General features: G+C 38.2%; 1 protein-coding gene across 1 annotated transcript in view; it reads right to left on the bottom strand.

Moving 5' to 3' along the window:
- Window positions 1-250: 250 nt before the first annotated feature.
- The window catches only part of UPF2 (UPF2 regulator of nonsense mediated mRNA decay), a gene marked incomplete at its 3' end in the record, with an annotated part of 53,805 nt that continues 32,729 nt past the window's right edge, over window positions 251-21,326 (bottom strand). Inside the window, exons 13-20 of the mRNA XM_082014146.1 lie at window positions 20,554-20,829; window positions 18,557-18,740; window positions 14,663-14,802; window positions 11,029-11,133; window positions 9,998-10,096; window positions 9,097-9,264; window positions 4,062-4,203; window positions 251-375 (exon numbers count right to left, since the gene is read on the bottom strand). Coding sequence (XP_081870272.1) covers window positions 251-375; window positions 4,062-4,203; window positions 9,097-9,264; window positions 9,998-10,096; window positions 11,029-11,133; window positions 14,663-14,802; window positions 18,557-18,740; window positions 20,554-20,829 — 1,239 coding nt within the window. The remainder of the gene's footprint in view (window positions 376-4,061; window positions 4,204-9,096; window positions 9,265-9,997; window positions 10,097-11,028; window positions 11,134-14,662; window positions 14,803-18,556; window positions 18,741-20,553; window positions 20,830-21,326) is intronic.

Below are 21,326 nucleotides of genomic sequence, written 5' to 3' on the forward strand. Positions count from 1 at the left end.
CTATAAAAAGAGGCTCAGGTTCTACCAGCCATTTCACAACTGAAAAATAATCCTCTGGTTTCCAAACCTCTGTCAAGGACATATTTACAGACAGTGTTAGAAGCACAGAATGCTGCTCAGTATTTTAACAATGCTTTAGAATGTAAACAGCTAACAAATGCACTTGAACTGCACAGATTATTATCTGTTTCAATTATGGAAGTAATTATTTGCCTAGAACCAGAGTTACCACATTTAAAGGAAGACCGTCCTACCTCCCACCAGTTTTAAAGATTAGATCTGCATTAGGTGCTCCCTTCGGATGCTGGTAACGAGGCCGCCGTTCACGATTAGTATTTGCTGGAGCTGGACGCTGTGCCAGAGACTGCAACATTTCTGCAATTTCATACAGAAGAAAGTTAAATACATTTTCTATGCATCTTTTTAGAGAGGAATTTACACAAGCACATTTCACTGCCATGTAGTAAAAAAAGACACCTTATTTACGCTTTGCTATACTTTAGAGTTAACACTACTCATGTTATACCACAACAGCTAATTTTTTTAAAAAAATTATGAAAATTGCATAGACAGCTTTGACAAACCCAAGCTATCCCATAATATGAACTTGCATTTCCAGATGTTATTACAGAAGGAACTGCCAGCAATGGTTTTTATCACAGGTGCTTAAGAAAGGGGCTGTGATCCTTCCTTTCTAAACATATCAGCCACCACTTCATCAATGATCAGGGACTGAGGTTCACAGCAGTATGAGAAACCACAACATTAAACTACCCTGAAATAGTAACAACTGGACAATGTTCTGCCAATTAAAGACTCAGCAAGAAACCTGTCCTAAAATTAGGCATTGTGAAGTCAGGTATTTAAGTCTAAGCTAGCCATAATAGGATCCTTTTACAGAGAAGCCAGGCACCTGAAGAGGGTGACTCAGCTGACCTATATTACACCAGCTGTCCCACGGATGGAGTTTGTCACTTTATGATCAGTGGGAAGAAATAGGCAGGTGCAGAAAGAAACCCACACTACCCAGTTTTAGCCTGGGGCATCCAATCTTTGGGCAGTTTAAGCTAGCTAAGTACTGTGTTTTAGTATTTGGTAAAACTTAATTTCTAAAATTTCATTTCGTATTTTTTTAATGATTAAAAAAGCCTCTTTACCAGGCTAAGTTAGTGTTATTAAGTACCTAATATAATTATGAATACATCACAGGAATCTTCACTTAACCTCTGCCTATATGTTAGTGCATCTAATGGAAAGTATTTCTGACAGTCTACCTGTGCAAGAATCTACATTGCTCAGCAAATAGACAGATGGAATAAATGAAGGGGAAAAGTGGAATAAGCTGTTAAACAGATTATGTTTGAAAAATCTGCTGTCTGGTTCTCTAATCTCCAGTAATCTCATTGGAGACACATACCCATCACCTGCTAGAAAAAAAGACTACTCTCATGATGACTTGCACAGGGCAAAACTGGAGATTGAGATTCTCTTGCCATTTACAAAATGCACACAAAACTTTCAGTATGTTATCTACCCAGTCTCTGAGAAACTAGGACACTATGAATGATTTAATATACAATATTGGTGTCAACAGTCAGTAAGCCATGTATTCACATTCTGTATACTTCCCTATAAACACCTGGAAAAGGCAAAGAAAGCCATTCAACACACTGACAGTCCATTTTTGTAAGCATCATGAAATAACATCCTTCAAAGCAATTCAGTATGCCAGGAGAGATCCCTGTTGGCAATGATGAGACCCAGGAAGAAAATAAGATATTATGGTACACTGCCAGCCAAGTGCTAGAAGCAATGAACGAGCAAGTGTGTGCATGCCTGTCTTCTGTTTTCTACACTGTAGGTGAAAGAAAATATCGGGGTTTGTGGAACGTCAGTAACTGAGAAGTCAAGTAATTGAGAAGATAACAGAAGGAAGAAATGGCAAAGGAGCACAATGTATTAGCTAGGCTGAAGGCATTTCACCCATCTTTGGGTTTAGTGAAGGAAAAAAAAATCTACACAGAAAAACACTAGTCTAAAATAGAGAGTCACCCAGTTCCTAATAACTATTACAAATATTTTTAATTTAAAGAAACATTGCTGGAGTATTAATTATCTGATGCTACTCTGAAGCACATTGGTGAATTTTCACCTGTTCACTACCCTGTGCGGATTAAAAAAAAAAACAAAACCAGAACAAATGTATGTGCAAATGTCAGGACACCCCTCAGGCATTCTTCCAGAAATTTTGAGATTTCTTCCTCCCTTGGTAACTTCAAAGCTTGAAACAGAAATTTAAAACCAACTCTTTCAATGTATATGTAACAACTTGTTACAGGCAAGCCGACTCTTCAGAAGTAACAATCAACTGCACAAAATCTCAATAAAAAAACAGTTCCAAAGCGGAATGTAATTTGGCCTGTTTAATTCAAACTGATTAAAATGTCCCTTTTAGTTTGGTTTTATTGTATTACCCAGGTTAATAAAAAAGAAACAAACAGTAGTTTTCAAAAATTTATGTCAATTATGAAAAATTCTATTTCTTCTATGCTGATTTCCCTCCTATATTAAATGCTTTATACAGGGCACCTAGAAAATCTATGAGAAAGTTGAAAAAATGCCTATTACTGGTTATCAACTGTTATCAGTTGTCTGATTGACTTCTCGGACAAAAATCAATGTGGTCCTTTTTTGGATAACAAGCACAGTTGCTCACAATAAAATCCTAGATTAAACAGACTGATTTTAAAGATACCAACAAAGTCATACGACAAGGCATAAAAACCCAAATGCCCTGACCAGTAAAAAAATATCGGAAGTGTCATTGAGGAAATGCCCACAAAAAGTTTGAGAAAAGTACTTAAATGTCTAATTCTAGAGTCTACTGTTTCTCTTCCTTTTTCAGGAGTGGGCTTTGTAAGAAGTGAGCGTCTCAGAAAAGAGGTTTTTAAGCTGATTACAGTGTTTAATACTAAGAATATATTGTGTTACCATTTGAGCTCTGTAGACATTCACTTTGGGGAAAAAATACTCCTCCTTATGGTTACAAGTTTAGTCCTTGTACTATCAAAGTTCTGAAAAGTGTTAGATTCCATAGTGTTTTTACAGTTAGAGATGCTTTAATTTACACTTCCCATTTCTTGATGAATAATGACCTTTCACGACATACCTTAAATATTTCCTGCTAATTAACTACTTCCACTGTGATTACCACCAACCTGCAACACCTTTACAAAAAGGTAGAGCAAGAACTTTGGAGATGTTAAATGGAAACACTGGCATAAGAACTAAACACCATTGGTATTGTTGGTCTGGCTTTGTTTACTGAGTAAGCCAAGGAAAGTTGAGTCTGAAAAAACCCAAAACAAACCACCCAATAAGCAAACACATCAAGTGCACCAGTTTAGGGCCTATATGATCTGCTGTAGTAACTGTTTGCTTCAATCTGTCCAGGTTCCAAAATGCCTGATGTACCTATCTTCAAAAAAAACAAATCAGATCATATAATTTGTATGAAACCTTCATTCTGTTAACATATTCTTATATTTGACATCTGTAGCACTTCCAGAACCTTTAGCAATATGAAGACACAGCGGGTTTTTTTTCCTCAGGTGAAGGCTACCTCTTAGTATTTGCAGGTCTTAGCAAGAGTAATGAGGATTCTAAATGCCTTGGCCTATCGACATCTAAAAGCAGAGTTTAAGTTGCAGAGATTTAATTCCTTTTGTATCGAACTCAATTGTCTTACAGTAATGGAGACAATGCCACAAACAGATTAATTTATGTTACCTTTTCTGAATCTCAGTTCTTCGCCTTTCCCAAAATAAACTGAAATCCTGAGATTTATTGAAAACTCCCGTTCATGGAAGAGCTAGAAAAATTTCTTCAAGCACTGAGGCCAGGGAGTAAGTAATGCATGACTGGAACTAAAATATGGGTTTCCCATTAAGTATTACAAATTAATATTCAGAACTTAAGTTGCTAATTATAACAAACAATAATTTCTGTAGATCCATTAAAGTTCCTTTGAAATTAAGAATTAAATACTTGTGATTTCTTACCCTGGTAGTCCTCTTGTTCTTGCCGTTCATTGATATCCAAAGTGAGTTTTTTCATCCTCATTCTTTCCTCCTGTTCAGCTTGCTGTTGGTTCCAATGGTTTGCAGCAAGTTGGGAAGACATTGGTACATTTAGGATCTTGAACTGCAAAAGAAAATAAGTTTTTAAGTCCCTATCACAGGAAAAAAAACCCACACCACAAAACAATCCAAAATATAGAAGGGTTTTGGTTATTTCCAGGTTATTGTGATGAGATAATTTCCACAGAAGCTTCTACTGGAAAGTGTGTTGTTTGTTACTTGGATTTTTTTAAACTCTACTTCACATAAGGAAGCATGAGAAAATAGAAGGTATTCAGACCCCCTTAAGACACACAGAATGTATGAAAAAGGCTGATACACTGCTAAGGCAAAAGACTACTACACACGGTATTTTTGGGAACAAAATTGATTAACTTTCACCAGGAACAGACAGCTATATGCTTTATTTCTTATTTTCATACAAGCTGATACCCCCCCAATGAATTAAACTGGCCTTGAAATAAAGCCACCACAGCTAGCTCAGAAAGCTGCATCTCCCTCCAGATGTCTCTGCCTTCCAAAGAAATGAAGCCCCCGAGCAGAATTTCTACTGTTATCCCTTGTGGTAACAGAAGAGAAAGGCTCTAAGGGTTTCAGATATCTGCTGGCATTCTTGACTGGTACTTTTCCTTTTACAAATGACTCTAGCTTCACAGTGCTTCTTGTAAGTCTGGAAACAACTGTGGTATCAAATTTAACCTTTCCCCCCTCTCCTGTACACAAACATCCACACTATACATTCAACACATTATCTGTTTTGCCATAAGCTACATTAAAGGTAAGCTTGGTACTACTCCTACAGAAGTACCCTCTCTCTGAAAAATACAGCTGAGATTTTTAGAGATACATAGGGAAGATGCTTTTTCCCCAGACTCAGAAAATCCAAGATTTTATTCCCACAATTTTTTACAGTTGTTTCAAAACAGAGAAGTGATTCTTAATCTGATCTACAACTGAAACAACAGTTTTCATAAATCCCTTAATGCTAAAGTTTGTCAACATATTTGGAAAAAATTCACTTCCCCCTTCAACTGCATGTCCATTAGAAATAAATACTTCTGTGCTGTAAGTAGGGTAACGCATTTAAGGATAACCACTCTCAGTATTCCAGGAACTATTCTGAATCTTGCTGCTTGTTCTTGTCATCTGAGATCTATTTCCACAGAAACAGAAGCAGGGGCAAATTTCTAGTGTTTCTAGTGTTCTTTCCTACTACACTGTCAAAAACTGCAGACAGAAAGATACGTTATAAAGACATCTGTTGAGAAGGTATGTAGTAAAAGCAAAATCCTCACTGCATATGGTTAGCATTTAATGCAATAATTACTACGAAATCTCAAGGTATCTATTAAATGGTAGTGCCCCACTAACAGTAGATAAATTATGAGTGTGAAAAGACACCAAGTACTCAGATGCAGTGTTTGAAAAGAAACTGTTTGAAACCGTTAAGACAGACTCTTGCAAAGACTTGAGAAAACCCTGGGTACAGTGAAACCCTACCAAACAGAAGATTTATTTATTTGAGACAAGTCAAGCAAAAGATCTTTCCTGGGAGGGAAGGGTAATAGCATATTATGTTTAACATAAATACAAGCTGCTTGTTAAGGTGCGCAAGAAACATAAAAATGAAAGTTCTTGAAATTCCAACAGAAAAGTAAGCTTTGGTTAATTATTGCTGAGCAGACTATGCATGTTCCCAGATATTGTCAAATGAGCTTTACGCAAACTATACAAATAACTAACCCATTAGCAGCACTTCATGATAAAAATCGTTCCTTAGCTTCACCATTAAGCTCCTCATCCATCTCAGTATGTCCTTTATATTTTGTCTGTTCTATGGATCTATCAGCCTAATGGGATTGGTAAGTGTTTTCAGACAGGATGCTTCAAGTAGAAAAAAGAGAACTGAAATATTGAAGAGTGCAAATCAAAGAAACGGATATAAAAAACCCAACAGACTGGTAATTAACAAAATATCACCGAGTCAGCATCTCGAGGCAATCAGATGGTTGCCATCTGAAATCAAATCACTGACGACAATTACTAAAGGATACAATGATTACTGAGCAAATGAAACATTTCCGATTTGCGAACACTGAAGAGGTATATTGAAAACCTCTTATAAAATCTGTGAGATGGGGACAGATGTAAGGATTTCGAAGATGGCAAACTGAAGACAGACCTGAAAAATCATCATTCAGCATACTAGATTACAGATTTGATAAAAATGTCATTGAGATAAAGGACTTCACATTCAAAGACAGGCTTGACGATTCTATGGATATTACAATTCTTTTATGCAATCCTACTAAAAATTTTTCAGATGAAGGGAAATATTTTGTTTTAGGAATTAACCAAATTTCTTTCTACTATGTGACTTTCTTTTTACTATCTAAATCTCACCTTGGTTCACACCCACCTGGTACAAAACTTCTCAGACAATTTCAAAAACATCAAACAGTATTAGACAGATCTCAGATCTGATGTCTTGTGATGACGTCAGTATTTCTTTATCTACCCTTGTTCCCCCATGGCTTGTGAATAAATCATGATGCCATAGTCTGATTTCCAACAACCATGTTCAGTTCTACTGCTCCTAGTTTTGTAAGTTTTGTCAAGCAACTTCTTTGCTACAACTGACAGGTGAAAAAAACATCCAGTCATCTGTTGCAAGACATTGGTCTATCTGATATCCTTGCTATTGCCTGCTTTTGTAAATCAGTGTGACAAAAAGGATACTATCAGCCTAAAGTGACTATTCAGTTGTTTATGCACTGTTTAAAAAAAGAAAAATAATAGTTGCCAACACCCCACTAAAATCTGGCTGAACACTGGCATGTGAACTGAGCATTAAGCGACTGGACCTTGACTACCAAATATTAACCCCTGGAAGGAAGCACAGCACATTCAGTTTTCATCAGTAAGCACTTTCTTGCACAGAAGATTTCTGGTTTCAGCAGCACTGTTGACAAAGAGCACAGAGACCAAACCAACTGCTAATGTAGCAAGCGATTAGGTCGGTGTCGTAGTGAGGTGGCAATGCTTATCGTCCCAGTGACTGTACGGATGAGAAGTTACTTAGAGCCTTCCAGGTCACCTGCAAGCTCCTTTTGACTGTTTTTTTTTTAAAAGTTGAAAAGTTTACGGCTATAACTTAATAGTAAAGTATGCTTCAAAATACTCTTCATCACTTCAAAACATGGTACACATTCTGCTAATGCACATTTAAAATAAAGTACTCTAAGAAGGAATAATTATTTTCTTTTCAACTCCACCTCTTCTTTCCTGCTTATTTTCCTATTAAAACTGACTACTAAGCCTTTTTTTTGTTTTCTGAATACAGAACTATGGACAAAGACGCCTTTCATTAACTCAAGAACTGAAGTAGTCTATAAAGCAACTGTTTTCTACATTTCTAGAAACATTGAGAGGAGTTTTGGCAGGAAGAGCCTACTCCCAAAAGCAAATATTGGGGGAAGAGCAGGGAAAGCTCCTGAACAAGTTCTGCTTTCTTTTTCAAGCCACACGTCGGCGATATTTTCCCCTCGCACAGAATATGAAGATCCTAAAATTCTTCGTAACTACAGATAATTCCAGTAAGTTATCCTGAAAAAAATTAAACACAACTTTTTTAATAGAGTTCCCTTAAATCACTCTCAGCCCAATGACAACAGTTACAATCCCCACTGAAAACTTCTGTAGAACATTGTTTACAACATTCAAGGTCCAGGAAAACAGAATAACCAAATGTAGGAATGAAATCAGTTAATCATCACTATTAAATGCAAGCATTTATGTGCCCACTCAAATAGGTATCACCACTTACATTTTCAGTGTGCTTACATAGCACAGCATTTTCTTAACGGACTAACAAGGCTTAAACAGAATTGGAATCATATGCTCATTAGAACTAGTGTTTTATGAAAACAGACCTCACGTTCTACACAATTTTTAAACTTTCACATGGAGAATGAAAAAGATTCTACTGCAGCTTTATACACCTCAACTGTTATACTACTGTCACAATTCAGGTAACAGAAATCAAAACAAAGTAATGGCATGGATGATATAGATCTGAATACTTGAAAGGTACAGATGCATTGAATAAAACAATGCTTTTGTTTTGCTTTCCACAAAGTCAAGAGTCATTCACTTTCAATCATCAATTTATACAACCAAAATGAAAGGGTTTCTTTAAAGGATCTAAACCATAATGAGAAATGTATGTGGAATGTGTTAGGTATCGATTTGTATACTATGCATTCGCTGACCCATGAAAATTCAAACATATACTGGAGAACAGAACCAAGACAAATGTATAGCTTGGCTGCATGAAGCAAGGGGTTTATTTGTTTTATCAACATGATTTCCATTTAAGTTTCTGTCAGAGATTCACTCAGCACATTCTGGAAGAGTCTCCTAAAAAGCCTTTCGAGATAATGACTTTTTTCCAAGTGGAACAAATTCAACCAAGTGACAGTTACTTAGGAAATGGAATTCAGCAAACACAATATATCTTGATTTGAAGCAGAATGTTTTCAGAAAAGTCTGTGTAGAATCATGAATATTCTGGAATATTCTTGCTCGTTTTCTTTTCCATTCCTTTTAACTTCCAGTGGCAGTCTACCAACCACAGACATTCATCTTCAACAACTACGTTTAAAATACACATAAAACATTCACCTGTCCCACTGGTATGATCACAAAACATAATTAGTAATGGTATAATTTAACCACAGAATTTTCCTACATGATTTCTATTAACAACCAAGAATTCCAAGAAACTACATACGGTATTTTCTATTTATCAAACTTAAGATGCCTGCATCCTAATCTGGTAAAAGGATGAAGAAACAAGAAATTCTGTGACTTGAAGTCACAGAGTGTGACTTCCAGAAAAGTAAAAGGAATTTATTTAAGTATTTCAGCAATATCTATGCCTTATGTGAACTCTCACCTGCTGTTTGTTGCCTTTTCGTGTTAACATGACAAATGGCATCGTGTCTCCAGACTCTGACTCTCCTTCTCCACCTCCAAGCGGGGGACCCTTCTTGAGCTGACTTTTGAGATGTAGAGGAATAGCAACATCCAACTGATGTACTTTAACAGATTCTCCACTCCGTTGCTATTTAAAAAAAAGGAAATTCTATAAATGATCAGATGCTAAACATGTCAGTCAGTCTGGCAACGTTCATATTTTCATGACTGAGAAAAGTTTTAACCTTCCAAGAAAACAGAGTAATATATAAATAAATGTATTAAGCTTTATTACATTTTCCTTTGATTTCCTTACTGATGAAGAAGAAAGTTACAGGGACGGAATACTTCAAATTTCAAAGGAATTTTAGATAACTTTTAGATAACTATTTTAGATAACCTTGTAAGGAAAGAAATCTAGAGATTTTATTAACTACACTTCAGAATGGACATTCTACATTCAAGATTTTTTTGTAGGATGTTATTAATGTATTCCTCACACAGGGCTTGCAATACTCAATACTTAAATGTGACTGAAAAAATTTGACTTAGAAATTATGTAAATTTAAATGTAGCTGCACTTTTAACATATTAAAACCTAGGCTTGGATAGTCTAGGATAAAGTCAGAAGCATTGCATAGTATCCGATGCAAAGTATCTGTCAGCACGTCATATTCACTGGGCAAACAATAAAGTTAACAGCTATTTTACTAAAAGTTACTTATCCAAACATGTCAATTGCAGAAATGAGGCCACAACTAAGAAAAAAATCCACATTCTTTAGTATGGTAAGCTATGGATTAATCTTTTATTTACTTTAAAAAAAAATACAGTTAGCTGTACAGCAAATTACATTAATTTAAGAAAATAAATATTTATACCTGAAGATTCTCCAGCATCATTTTATCCAATGCCTGAATGAAGTCCTCATCTTCTGCACAAGGGACATGCTTAAGTCCTCCTCCTTTAATCATTACTTCCTATTGCAATGGGAAAAAACCCCTTCTATTACATTAGATTCAGAAATATGAGTACTCAGTCTAGAAATAAGGGGGAAAATTATCCTTATTGCTTCCGTATCACAGATAATCAAAAGCCTAAAAAATAAATTGTTAAAAGTTTTCAGGATTATTTTCTTGAAGAAGTATTTACTGACATTTATTGAACCAATTGTTATGAAGGTTGGCCACTCATAATATTCTGACATAGTAGCATATGTGTACAGATGCATACATACACATTCTAGACATGGAAACACCACAAAGAAAAGTCTCTATCCCTACCACATCTAATTTAACTAAATTTTCCATTAAGACCACAAAGTTAAATGGTCTTTTCAAGAGCAATACTATCTTTCAGTGTTTGTAAAGCACAACATGACAACAGAAATGCTGGAAGTCAGCACCCCAACACATTGTTGTATAATGATCACTACTTTCCTTACTACATAAGTGTAACTCAGGCTCAACCAGATGGGTTCTTCTGCTACAGGTGTTATAATCTGCCAGTCTCAAATCTGTATTTTAGGAATTTTGAACTTCTTTGTTTGCCTCCTTTTCAGTTTTGAGATCTAGTGAAGATTAACTAGTTTACCTTGTACATGGTATCAGTTTGCTACCATTGCTGGCATTGCAAAACCATCACTTACACAATCTTTTCCAGTCTAGCTACCTGTGAAAGTGCACAGTCCTGTGAAAACATGTTGTAGTAAAGTTGACAGCACAAATATTTTCAGAAGGTAATAACAGAAGTTTGCAAACACAAAAGTAAGCTCTAAAATGTATTTGAAAGAATAGCAAAGAGCGTTCTTGCCATGTTTCCCCAGATACGTTATGAGCAGTATTGGCAAAAAAACCCCAGTGAGAAAACCAAAGATGCAAAAGTCAATTCACTTTGAAGTAACAATACATACTGTATTCTCCTCATCGGTTTCATTTTCTTTATTGGAGTCTGTAAGATAATCTGTGTTTTCTTCCTCCTCTTCTTCACCTTCTTCTTCCTCATTGTCAGAGCCCTCCTGAAATATTCAGTTTTAAAATTTGAGAATAGAGTAACTTCTGACTGTTTTAAATCAAAAAAAGACCACTTGCACTTGATTCCTCATACATATTTTCTGTACCTTTCCTACTCTCTCCCCACCCAAACACCTTGTTTACAGAATCACAGAATCACTAGATTGGAAAGGATCTTCAAGATCATCAAGTCCAACCATTAATCCAGCACCACCATGTCCCCTAAACCATGTCCTGAAGTGCCACATCCACGCGTTTTTTGAACACTTCCAGAGATGGCGACTCCACCACCTCCCTGGGCAGCCTGTTCCAATGCCTGACCACTCTCTCAGTGAAGAAATTTTTCCTAATATCTAATCTAAACCTCCCCTGGCGCAACTTGAGGCCATTTCCTCTTGTCCTATCACTAGTTACTTGGGAGAAGAGGCCAACACCCTCATCGCCACAACCCCCTTTCAAGTAGTTGTAGAGAGCAATAAGGTCTCCCCTCAGCCTCCTCTTCTCCAGACTAAACAACCCCAGTTCCCTCAGCCGCTCCCCATAAGACTTGTGCTCCAGACCCTTCACCAGCTTCGTTGCCCTTCTCTGGACACGCTCCAGCACCTCAGCGTCCTTCTTGTAGTGAGGGGCCCAAAACTGAACACAGGATTCAAGGTGCGGCCTCACCAGTGCCGAGTACAGGGGCACGATCACTTCCCTACTCCTGCTGGCCACACTATTCCTGATACAGGCCAGGATGCTGTTGGCCTTCTTGGCCACCTGGGCACACTGCTGGCTCATGTTCAGCCAGCTGTCAACCAGCACCCCCAGGTGCTTTTCCACCAGGCAGCTCTTCAGCCACTCCTCCCCAAGCCTGTAGCATTGCATGGGGTTGTTGTGACCGAACTGCAGGACCCAGCACTTGGCCTTATTAAACCTCATACAGTTGACCTCTGCCCATCGACCCAGCCTGTCCAAATCCCTCTGCAGAGCCCTCCTACCCTCCAGCAGATCAACACTCCCACCCAACTTGGTGTCATCTGCAAACTTACTGAGGGAGCACTCGATTCCCTCATCCAGATCATCTATAAAGATATTGAACAAGACCGGCCCCAGAACCGAGCCCTGGGAACACCACTTGTGACCGGCCGTCAGCCGGATTTAACACCGTTCACCACAACTCTCTGGGCTCGGCCATCCAGCCAGTTCCTCACCCAGCAAAGAGTAAACCTGTCTAAGCCACAAGCCGCCAGTTTCTCCAGGAGAATGCTGTGGGAGACGCTGTCAAAGGCTTTGCTAAAGTCCAGGTAGACAACATCCACAGCCTTTCCTTCATCCACTAGGCGGGTCACCTGGTCATAGAAGGAGATCAGGTTGGTCAAGCAGGACCTGCCCTTCATGAACCCATGCTGGCTGGGCCTGATCCCCTGGTTGTCCTGCAGATGCCTTGTGAGCACTCTCAAGACCAACCGCTCCATAATCTTCCCCCATACAGAGGTCAGGCTGACAGGCCTGTAGTTCCCAGGATCCTCCTTCTGGCCTTTCTTGTAGACGGGTGTCACATTGGCAAGCCTCCAGTCTTCTGGGACCTCCCCTGTTAACCAGGACTGCTGATAAATGATGAAGAGTGGCTTGGCAAGCTCCTCCGCCAGCTCTCTCAGTACTCTAACTCTACTGTTTACTGCAGTTGAGTCTCAGTAAATTTGTTTACATTCTGTATTTAATGTTTCAGTCTGAACTCACTCACTTTATTTGACATTTTCAGAAACGTACAGCAGAAAACTGGGAGTAGCAGCTGGTATATGAGGTGGCTGTGCTGCCACTCCAAGGGAACTCAACAAGCTGGAGGAATGCACTGACAAGAACTCATAAAGTTCAACAAAGTGAAATGCAAAGTCCTGCACCTGAGGAGCAAGAACCTCATTCACTCAGGCTGGAGGCTGCCCATCTGGAAAGCAGCTCAGCAGAGAAGGACCCAGGGTCCTGGTAGACAAACTGACCAAGAACCAGCAATGCACCCTTGCAGCAAAGCCAGCTGGCTGCACTAGGAAACGGTGTTGTCAACAAGTCAAAGCACGTGATCCTGCCTGCCTACTCAGCACTGGTAAGATATCTGGAGTGCTGCTGGGTTCTCCAGTACAAGAGAGACATGGACATACTGCAGGAAGTCCAGCAATAGGCTGTGAAGATGATTAAGGGATTGGAGCACCTGTCATAGGAGGGGAAGCTGAGAGAGTTAGCATTTAGTCTGGGGAACTGGTGGGAGATCTTCTCATTGTGTACAAATACCTGAAGAGAGGGAGCAAATAAGCGAGTCAGACTCTTCTTAGTGGCGCCCAGTGACAGACCTGGACGCAATGGGCCCAAGTTGAAAGATTTAATTTAAACGTAAGAAAAAAAGTCTTCTTTACTGTGGTGGTGTATAAACACTAGAACAGATTGCCCAAAGAGGTTGTGGAGCCTTTCTCCTTGGAGATATTCAAACCTGACTGGACATTGCCTCAGGCAACCTGCTGTAAGTGACCCTGCTTTGAGCAAGGGAGGCTGGACAAGAACATCTCCAGAGGTCCTTTCCCCAACCCTCCAACCATTTATGACTCTAATAATATTATTAATTCGTGGGTAAAGGCACAAACCCAGCCAAATTTCAGGAATTTTAATGCTGAGAGGCACAGCCTGGAAGAATCATAAAGGTTGGAAAAGACCTCTAAGATAATCAAATCCAACCGTCAACTTGACATCACCATGCCCACTAAACCATGTCCTGAAGTGACACGTCTACACATTTTTTGAACACCTCCAGGGATGGTGACTCCAACACCTCACTGGGCAGCCTGCTCCAGTGTTTGACCACACTCTCAGTGAAGAAATTTTTCCTAATATCCAGTCTGCACCTGCCTTGGAGGTAAGAAATCTTGCTAGTAAACCAACCAAGCCAAGCATAAGGACAAAAAGTGTTTATTTCCTTGATGAACTCATTTTCCCAGAACACTACCATCATCATGTCAACTTTACTGTGTCATAGTGACAAATCAGAATTTCTATGTACACATCTGATTTTTTTATTGGCTCCGCCATTTTTGTTTCAAAAGATTACCAGCACAGTAAACAAGGAAGGTTGTTATGCTCCATAAATCTTTCATTTATTCATATTATACAGACATACTCTGAACACCTGTTATTTTTCCTACATGACTGCTTTGACATCTAGTCAATACATTTGCTTCTACACCAGCTAAAAAAAATTATCTGAAAGTGTTTTCATGCCAAAAATCTAACGGCATCTTTTTGCTGAGAAGCAGCACACACCCTGAGCAAAGTTGTCAGGTTCAAGTTTCTGTGATAATTTCTCTGGAATAAGCCTCAGAGTCTGTATTCAGCTTTCCACATGTACAAAACTGGGATGGAAATACTCTCAGGGTACCGACTGGGTTGTGCATACCCACATTTCACCTGCTACGTCTGTGACACAGAAAGGTTTCAGAAGATAATGAGTAATCAAAATATCGATTACTCATTCTGTTTATGCAAGGCAAGGTAAATTATTAACTTCACCTCTTCTTCTGGCTCATTTACTTCACTTTCATTTCCAGATTGTTCCTCTGTCTCTGCTCCACCTTCCTCCTCTTCTTCATCCTCTTCTAGGTTCTCTCCTTCCGTAATGGAATCTTTGGAATCTTTGTCATTCACAATTCCTCAAATTTGGAAAAAGAGAAATAATTAGAACAAGGTACTAGAACAGAATTAGAACATTAGAACACAGATAACCACTCAAGTTACATGTGATAGATCACTTCAATAATCCATTGTTACTGAATACTAAAACTTCCAGTGGTTCATGCATATTCAACTTCCGAATGAAACATTTTCTATATACAGTTGCCTTACTCATAAAGGGTAACAATTTCCCTATCAGAAAAGGAGGAAAACGTGGAGCATGTTTAAAATCTCCCACAGAACAGCAATCAAGAAGCTGCACTGTGCAAACTACTTCAGAATATCCTCAAACTAAACATGCAACCTTACTGAAACATGCACTGAAATATGAGGCCTAAATTACAGATGTTCTGGGTTCTGCTGGTTTTTTAGAAGACATCAAGCCTCTGGAGTCTTAGTTCCAATACTTCACACTGCTGTCAATCAATAGTTTTGAAAAAACGATTTTCTCAGCCTGTAATAAATCTTTCTGACTATTTGCTAATGCTCTGAGGCTACACTTGAACCTATGAAGATATAACAGCCTATATGAAGTCTGGAAGAGACTGATTTCCGAAAGAAGTATTATCTAGTGTGCTCATCCTACCTGCAGACAGGACTGACAGTTCTTTCACTGTGTTTTAGCTCATCTTGCAGTTTTCTTTACTGACTTGATTGCCACCTCTAGCCCTCAAGACACTTTAGTTTGTGTGTAAGGTATCAAGCATAGCTCCCTAAACCTCTGCTTTCTTTCAATAAGGTATCTTTCCATGCAATACCCTCATCTATACCATCCCCACAGTAGTGAAAAACAAGTTTTAGCTTCTTCCAGTGCTTCAGTGCCCAATTTAGTCTTAGTTATAGTTTTTAATCAGGATTGTTTTCAGACAAAATATTTGAGAATTGAGCATGGTTCTGATTCAGGAGAAAATGAAGATCTGTTTTTAGAGAACAGCTATTGCAAAAATTAAATCATTAAATGCAAAAAAGAACAAACTTCCAGCATACACTATTGTTCTTATACATTCCTTTGAATTTTTTCCATTAATTTACTAAGCCACTTAATCCTCCAGAAGATCGTGGTTTGAGCTAGCAGAAAGCAACACTGATGCCAGCCTTCTGCAACACAGCAGATCTAAGCCAGTAATTTTTCAAAGATTTTTACTAATGGGTCAATACAGTTACTGTGCAGTTTGTCATTTATGTTTTGACATTATACCAACCATACTTCGGGTCAGCCGCTATCTTAAAGTCTTCTGGACAGCAAATGAACACATCAGTTCTGTGCTTGCGGCACTCCTTGTTTGCTCTTTGCCGTATGCAAAAGACCAAAGGCAGAAGTACGCAATTCTTAAGCAGAAGTCTAGATTCTCAATATACAAGTGGTTTGGGGCACCTGAGATCTATTTTTGTTTTTCCTCCACCTCCAGATACCTTTAATACGTGCAATATGCAGACACACGCAGCCAGATCTCTACAAAAATTTAAATAAGACCACAAAGATCAGCTTTAGGAGGAAGAGAATTTAGAGCCATGCTTAAATTACACAAAGCTCAGAAATAAAATAAATGGTATATATGGTTGTACGGTAGTTATGGTAGTATGGTAGGGGATTCCAGTTCTGTGTGAACACACACACTTCCTCCTTCATATTCCAGAGGTTTAAAGCATTCTCCCCCACCCCCCGCCCCATTTGTAAACACTGTGCTCTTCAAAATACGTGCTGCTCTGTAATGATGCAAGCATTTCTTTTGAATCACTCCATATTCCCACCAGCACAAAATCACCAGCGCAGCACAGGAACCAAATCAGTCCCCAACTCAAGGTCTGCAGGCAACAAGACACCCCACTCTTCTGCCTACACTGCAGACTGACAAAGAGCAAAGGACGTCACCGTCTTTAGCATGGTACCTTCTCGGTGGTTTTGTCCATTGGCCGAGGAACTATGGGGACTAATTGATCAAGAACGACAGTTTTACTAGAGCTTTTGTTAAAGTAGCAAACAACTCGTTTTCTTCAGATATGCTGGCACCTATCATCATAACCTACAAAGATCAGAAAGGCAGACGACAACCATCCTGAGATCACCTTCAAACAGTCCTAATAGGAGGACTGGGAACTATCGCACCCTATACTCATGTTTAATTTAACAGCAAAGCAAAGAAATATCGGTATCAAGAAAGGCAACACAGTTGGCAGGGACATACAACACAACACCCTTTTTAAAGGATGGGCTTTACTGCTGCCAAAACACACACAATAAAGTGTCTCCAACACTTGCTCATATTCAGTGACCACCTATCCCCCCTTAACCACACCGAATCCAACTGTTTATAGTGGTGGTGATTCAGAGAACAGAAGTTCTTATGATTTGTAGGAAGGAAGTGCCAAGTACCTTTCAAACACATATTACAGTTTATGTAAGTAGTTGTAAATTACTTCTCAGTTATCATTTTGAGAGCATAAAAGCTAGTAAGTTTAGATCATGCCATAAGGAAATTTTTGTCTGCATTTCAGTTACTACATAGGTAACTTTACGGCATGTCAATTAAATGAACAGCATATTTAAAATACAAATTCCTCCCAAAACATAAGTTGCAACATTTTACCTGGCAATTACACATACTGATCCCACTGGATTAAAGGACTATTATTAAAAATTGAACTTGTCTAACTAGATGAAGTGCTATTAAGGCTACAATTAACAGTTAGAAAGTGTAAAATTTACATATAAAAGCTTTTCATGAACAAACTTGTCTTCAAATAAAAATGGAAGATTAGAAGACAACTCAATTTAATAAGAAATGAGCACAGTAGTATCCAATAACTAGCAAGAACGGATATGTACAAAAGGTTTAAAGGTTAACATGTTGATAGCAGTTTTAGATACATGCTAACCAATATTTTGTCAACTGAGCTGTGCTGCAAGACCAACTTTTTCTACTGAAATTAATTTTTTTTTAACACATCAAGATTTATAAATATATGTCACTGCAGTCTTAGCAGGAACTACAAGGTAGCACACAACCCAGCCAAAAGATACAGTTTAAGAAAAAACCTTTAATAATCCAACCAAAGCTCTAACAGAGGATGAAAAGGAAATAATCTTCTGGCCTCTACCAAAATGTAAAGCCCATTCAAAATTATTCCAAAGGAAGGGTAAGATTCAAAGTACCTGACAGTGTGTTAAAAGCAAAATGTGTTCTTTTTTTGTAGTCTTACACTAATGCTTATTTTGACACAGCAGCTCTAGTCAACTCCAGAACTGGGGAATGAACAGAGCTGCAAGCAACCAATCTACCAAAATGACAAAGCTGGTTTTCATCAGTGCTCACCAACCAACAAGCTGCACTAATTGAGTGCACAGGTACTCCTTGCTTTTTGTAGTAGTGTGCTTCCTAAATTTTTCTGATTGAATTCATAGTTTGCTTCCTCATCATTTGCACCATAGTACTCCATATACTCATATATATACACACACACTCCCTCTCTCCAAATACTACTGTATTAATAGTATTCATATTGACCTTTTTCTTTTAAACACTCAACCACTTTAGAGTTATGGAGAGTCTATATAATCTCTACAGTGATCACAAAAACGCAGAGAAATTACAAAAATATTTCTATCATGAGAATAAAAAGATCATATAATAAGGACAGCAATAGTTACCTATCATTTTCATACACAAAAGAAAATTTTAAGAAATACAGGAACTGTCAAGACAACCCCATTTCCCTTGCACATTTTCTTACCTAATTTTATTAAGAATTCTCGTTCCAAGTCTTGCACCTGTCTGATAGCTTCTTCCAGAGAATTGCAGAGTTTTATCTTTGGTCTCAGCAGTTCCAGTGTATCACTGATCATATAGTCTATGTCTATAGGAAATGGGTGGTCTTTTGTCCAAACATCCAGACTTTTTTTCCACCAAACATACCTCTAGAATACAAAAATATTTGAATAAATTATATGCACACTGGCATTTATAAACTATTTAACTTACGAAGTTTGTAATGCCTAGACTTGTTTGTACAGTAGAAAGTACAAAAGATTTCATATCACTACTCTCTTATTTCACATGACTATTAGATATTCTGATGTCACTAAACATTGTTGGTAACCATGGATACCATCACAAACATTAAGAATATGCTCCTTTTAGTGTAACAACTGTTAAAAGTATGAAGACCAAGCAAAAAAGTACTGGAAAGAAAGTGCCTTCTAAGGGTAGATTCTTTCAATAAGAGATGAGCAACATCTCAGCCAGCTTTCAATTCCTTCCAGATATCTTCAACAAAAGTACTTCCCCCAAAGGCATATTATGTGGAGAAAGGGGGAAAAGTCACAAAAAGTTTTAAGACTGCAGCAAGCATGGTGACTTACTTACCCAGTTTGCTTTATAACAAATTAGCATACATCCTTCACAATAAATCTGTAAAAAATAAATGCTGATCTTAAGTGAACCTAACAGCAGAATCTGAGAAAAAAGGTGTTGCAAAAATTGCATCTGAAAATGAAGTATGAGTAACAATGTTTATCTAAAAGGTGACATGGTCAAAGGAACACTTGTTGAAATTGTAAGGTGTAACAAAAGCATGCCTTCTTCACTGACAAGTTTATTTTGGATTTAAAAATAGGACCATGCTGTACTTCAAAAAAAATCATTTTACATGTCAGATACAGATGCAGGATATGCATCCTGAAGGCTTGAAGTAAGTTGTTAACACTTTAATTTTTAATATCCTTGTTTTAGTACAATTTAAAGAGAGAACCAGAAAGAAAAAAGAAATTAAGTCCAAAGAGTTTTAGCATGAATTCCATGGACTGGAATTCCACATTTGCTCAGAGGAACCCATTTCAGTGTTTAAACACTGCCGTTATGAAATCTTCCCCCCACCCTCCTTACATCTACTGAATCAGAACTTTCCTTGCTGCAACTTGTGACCATTACTTCTCATCCTTTCACTGTGCACACCTGGTAAGTATCTGACTCCTCCTCTACAAACACTATTAGCCAAGGACAGCAACCTAATTAGCATTCTCCTCCCCAAGCTGAGCAAACCCACAATGTGAGAACTGAAAGCTTCCTCATCATTTTGGTGACCCTCCTCTGGACTCAGCCCAGTTTGCTGATGTCTCTCATCTGCCAGGGAGCCCTGAACTGGAAACAGCGCTCCAGATGTGGCCTCGTAAGTGCCAAGCAGGAGAGAAGTGAGAAAAAAAAATAGTAAAAAAGAAATCACTTTCCTCAAATACACTGGCTACATCCTTGCCAATACAACATCATATGCTTTTGGCCTTCATCACCCTAACAGTGCAGAACTTAATGTCATGTTCATATAGCCCAGGAGTCCCAGCTCTGCTCCTGCAAAGCTGCCTTCTAGATAGGCAGTGCCAGGCTGTATTGTTGCATGGAGCTATTCCATCCCAACCGGAAAACTTGATACTTACCTTTGCTGGAATTCACAAAGTTTCTGTCAGCCCATTTTTCCACTTGCCAAAACCCCCTAAAGGAGGGAACCTAAACCCTTCACTGAATCAACCGCTACCTCAGTGTTCTGCAAGTTTGTTGGAACAGTAATATCTACATATAACTGAACATACATGTCACTTCTAAATAAAACTGCTATCAGGCAGACAGAATTCTAAAAATTACAGTGCTAGAGAAGAACGAGAGAAACACGTAACAGACTGACCTACATTCGCTTGTTAAAGATACCTACAAAGCTATACAAAATTTAGTTTACAATACCTGAAAATATACAAGGAAGCAATCAAGTTTCCGTTTGCTGGATCCTCTGTCAAAATACTGCCCACAGGTATCAAGGATTGTACAGACTAGTCTGATTCTGAAAAGATGCTCTGGAGGGTCCAGGGGACTAGGACTGCCATCAGGGTTCACACCAAATGATGTGAAAGAATACAGAGTTCGAAATATTACAGCTGATTCCACCATTCGATAATTGTAAAGTTCCCCCAAAAACTTGGCACTGCTGATGCGCCGCTGGTTAAACTTTGGTTGGTTAACCTTTATCAAAGAACAACAGCAACAAAAAAAGAATCACTTAATCACGCAGATACAATAGAATCTTTGTTAAAGGTTGTGGGTTTGGGGGCTTTTTTTTTTTATTTAAATTGAACAAATTCATTACAATAAAAGATGGTTATTTATGGTTACGTACATTACACAAAATTAAACATTTAAAAGTACTGAAGGTATTTATGAAAGCTAGTCAACTAGTAATTATTATAAAGTTCAAATACATTTAACAAACTCTCTCTTCAATCTAGGATGATTTTTCATTGCCCAGAGAATTCTTTTAACTATAACCCCTATGAAAATACGGGCTAGTCTCCGAAGTTACTTGAAGTTTCATGAATCTGGCTACACTGTGCTAGAATAAATTGTATCCCCTTCCTATAATAAGGGGGCCAAAATAACTGTCCTACTTTTACAGTTTGTTCATTTTCTGGGGGGAAGTTCATTTTTTAAATTCAAATATACCTACATAAAGCAAACAACTG

Source organism: Phaethon aethereus (genome assembly GCF_964289735.1).
Source record: "Phaethon aethereus genome assembly, chromosome: 1".
Lineage (NCBI taxonomy): Eukaryota > Metazoa > Chordata > Aves > Phaethontiformes > Phaethontidae > Phaethon > Phaethon aethereus.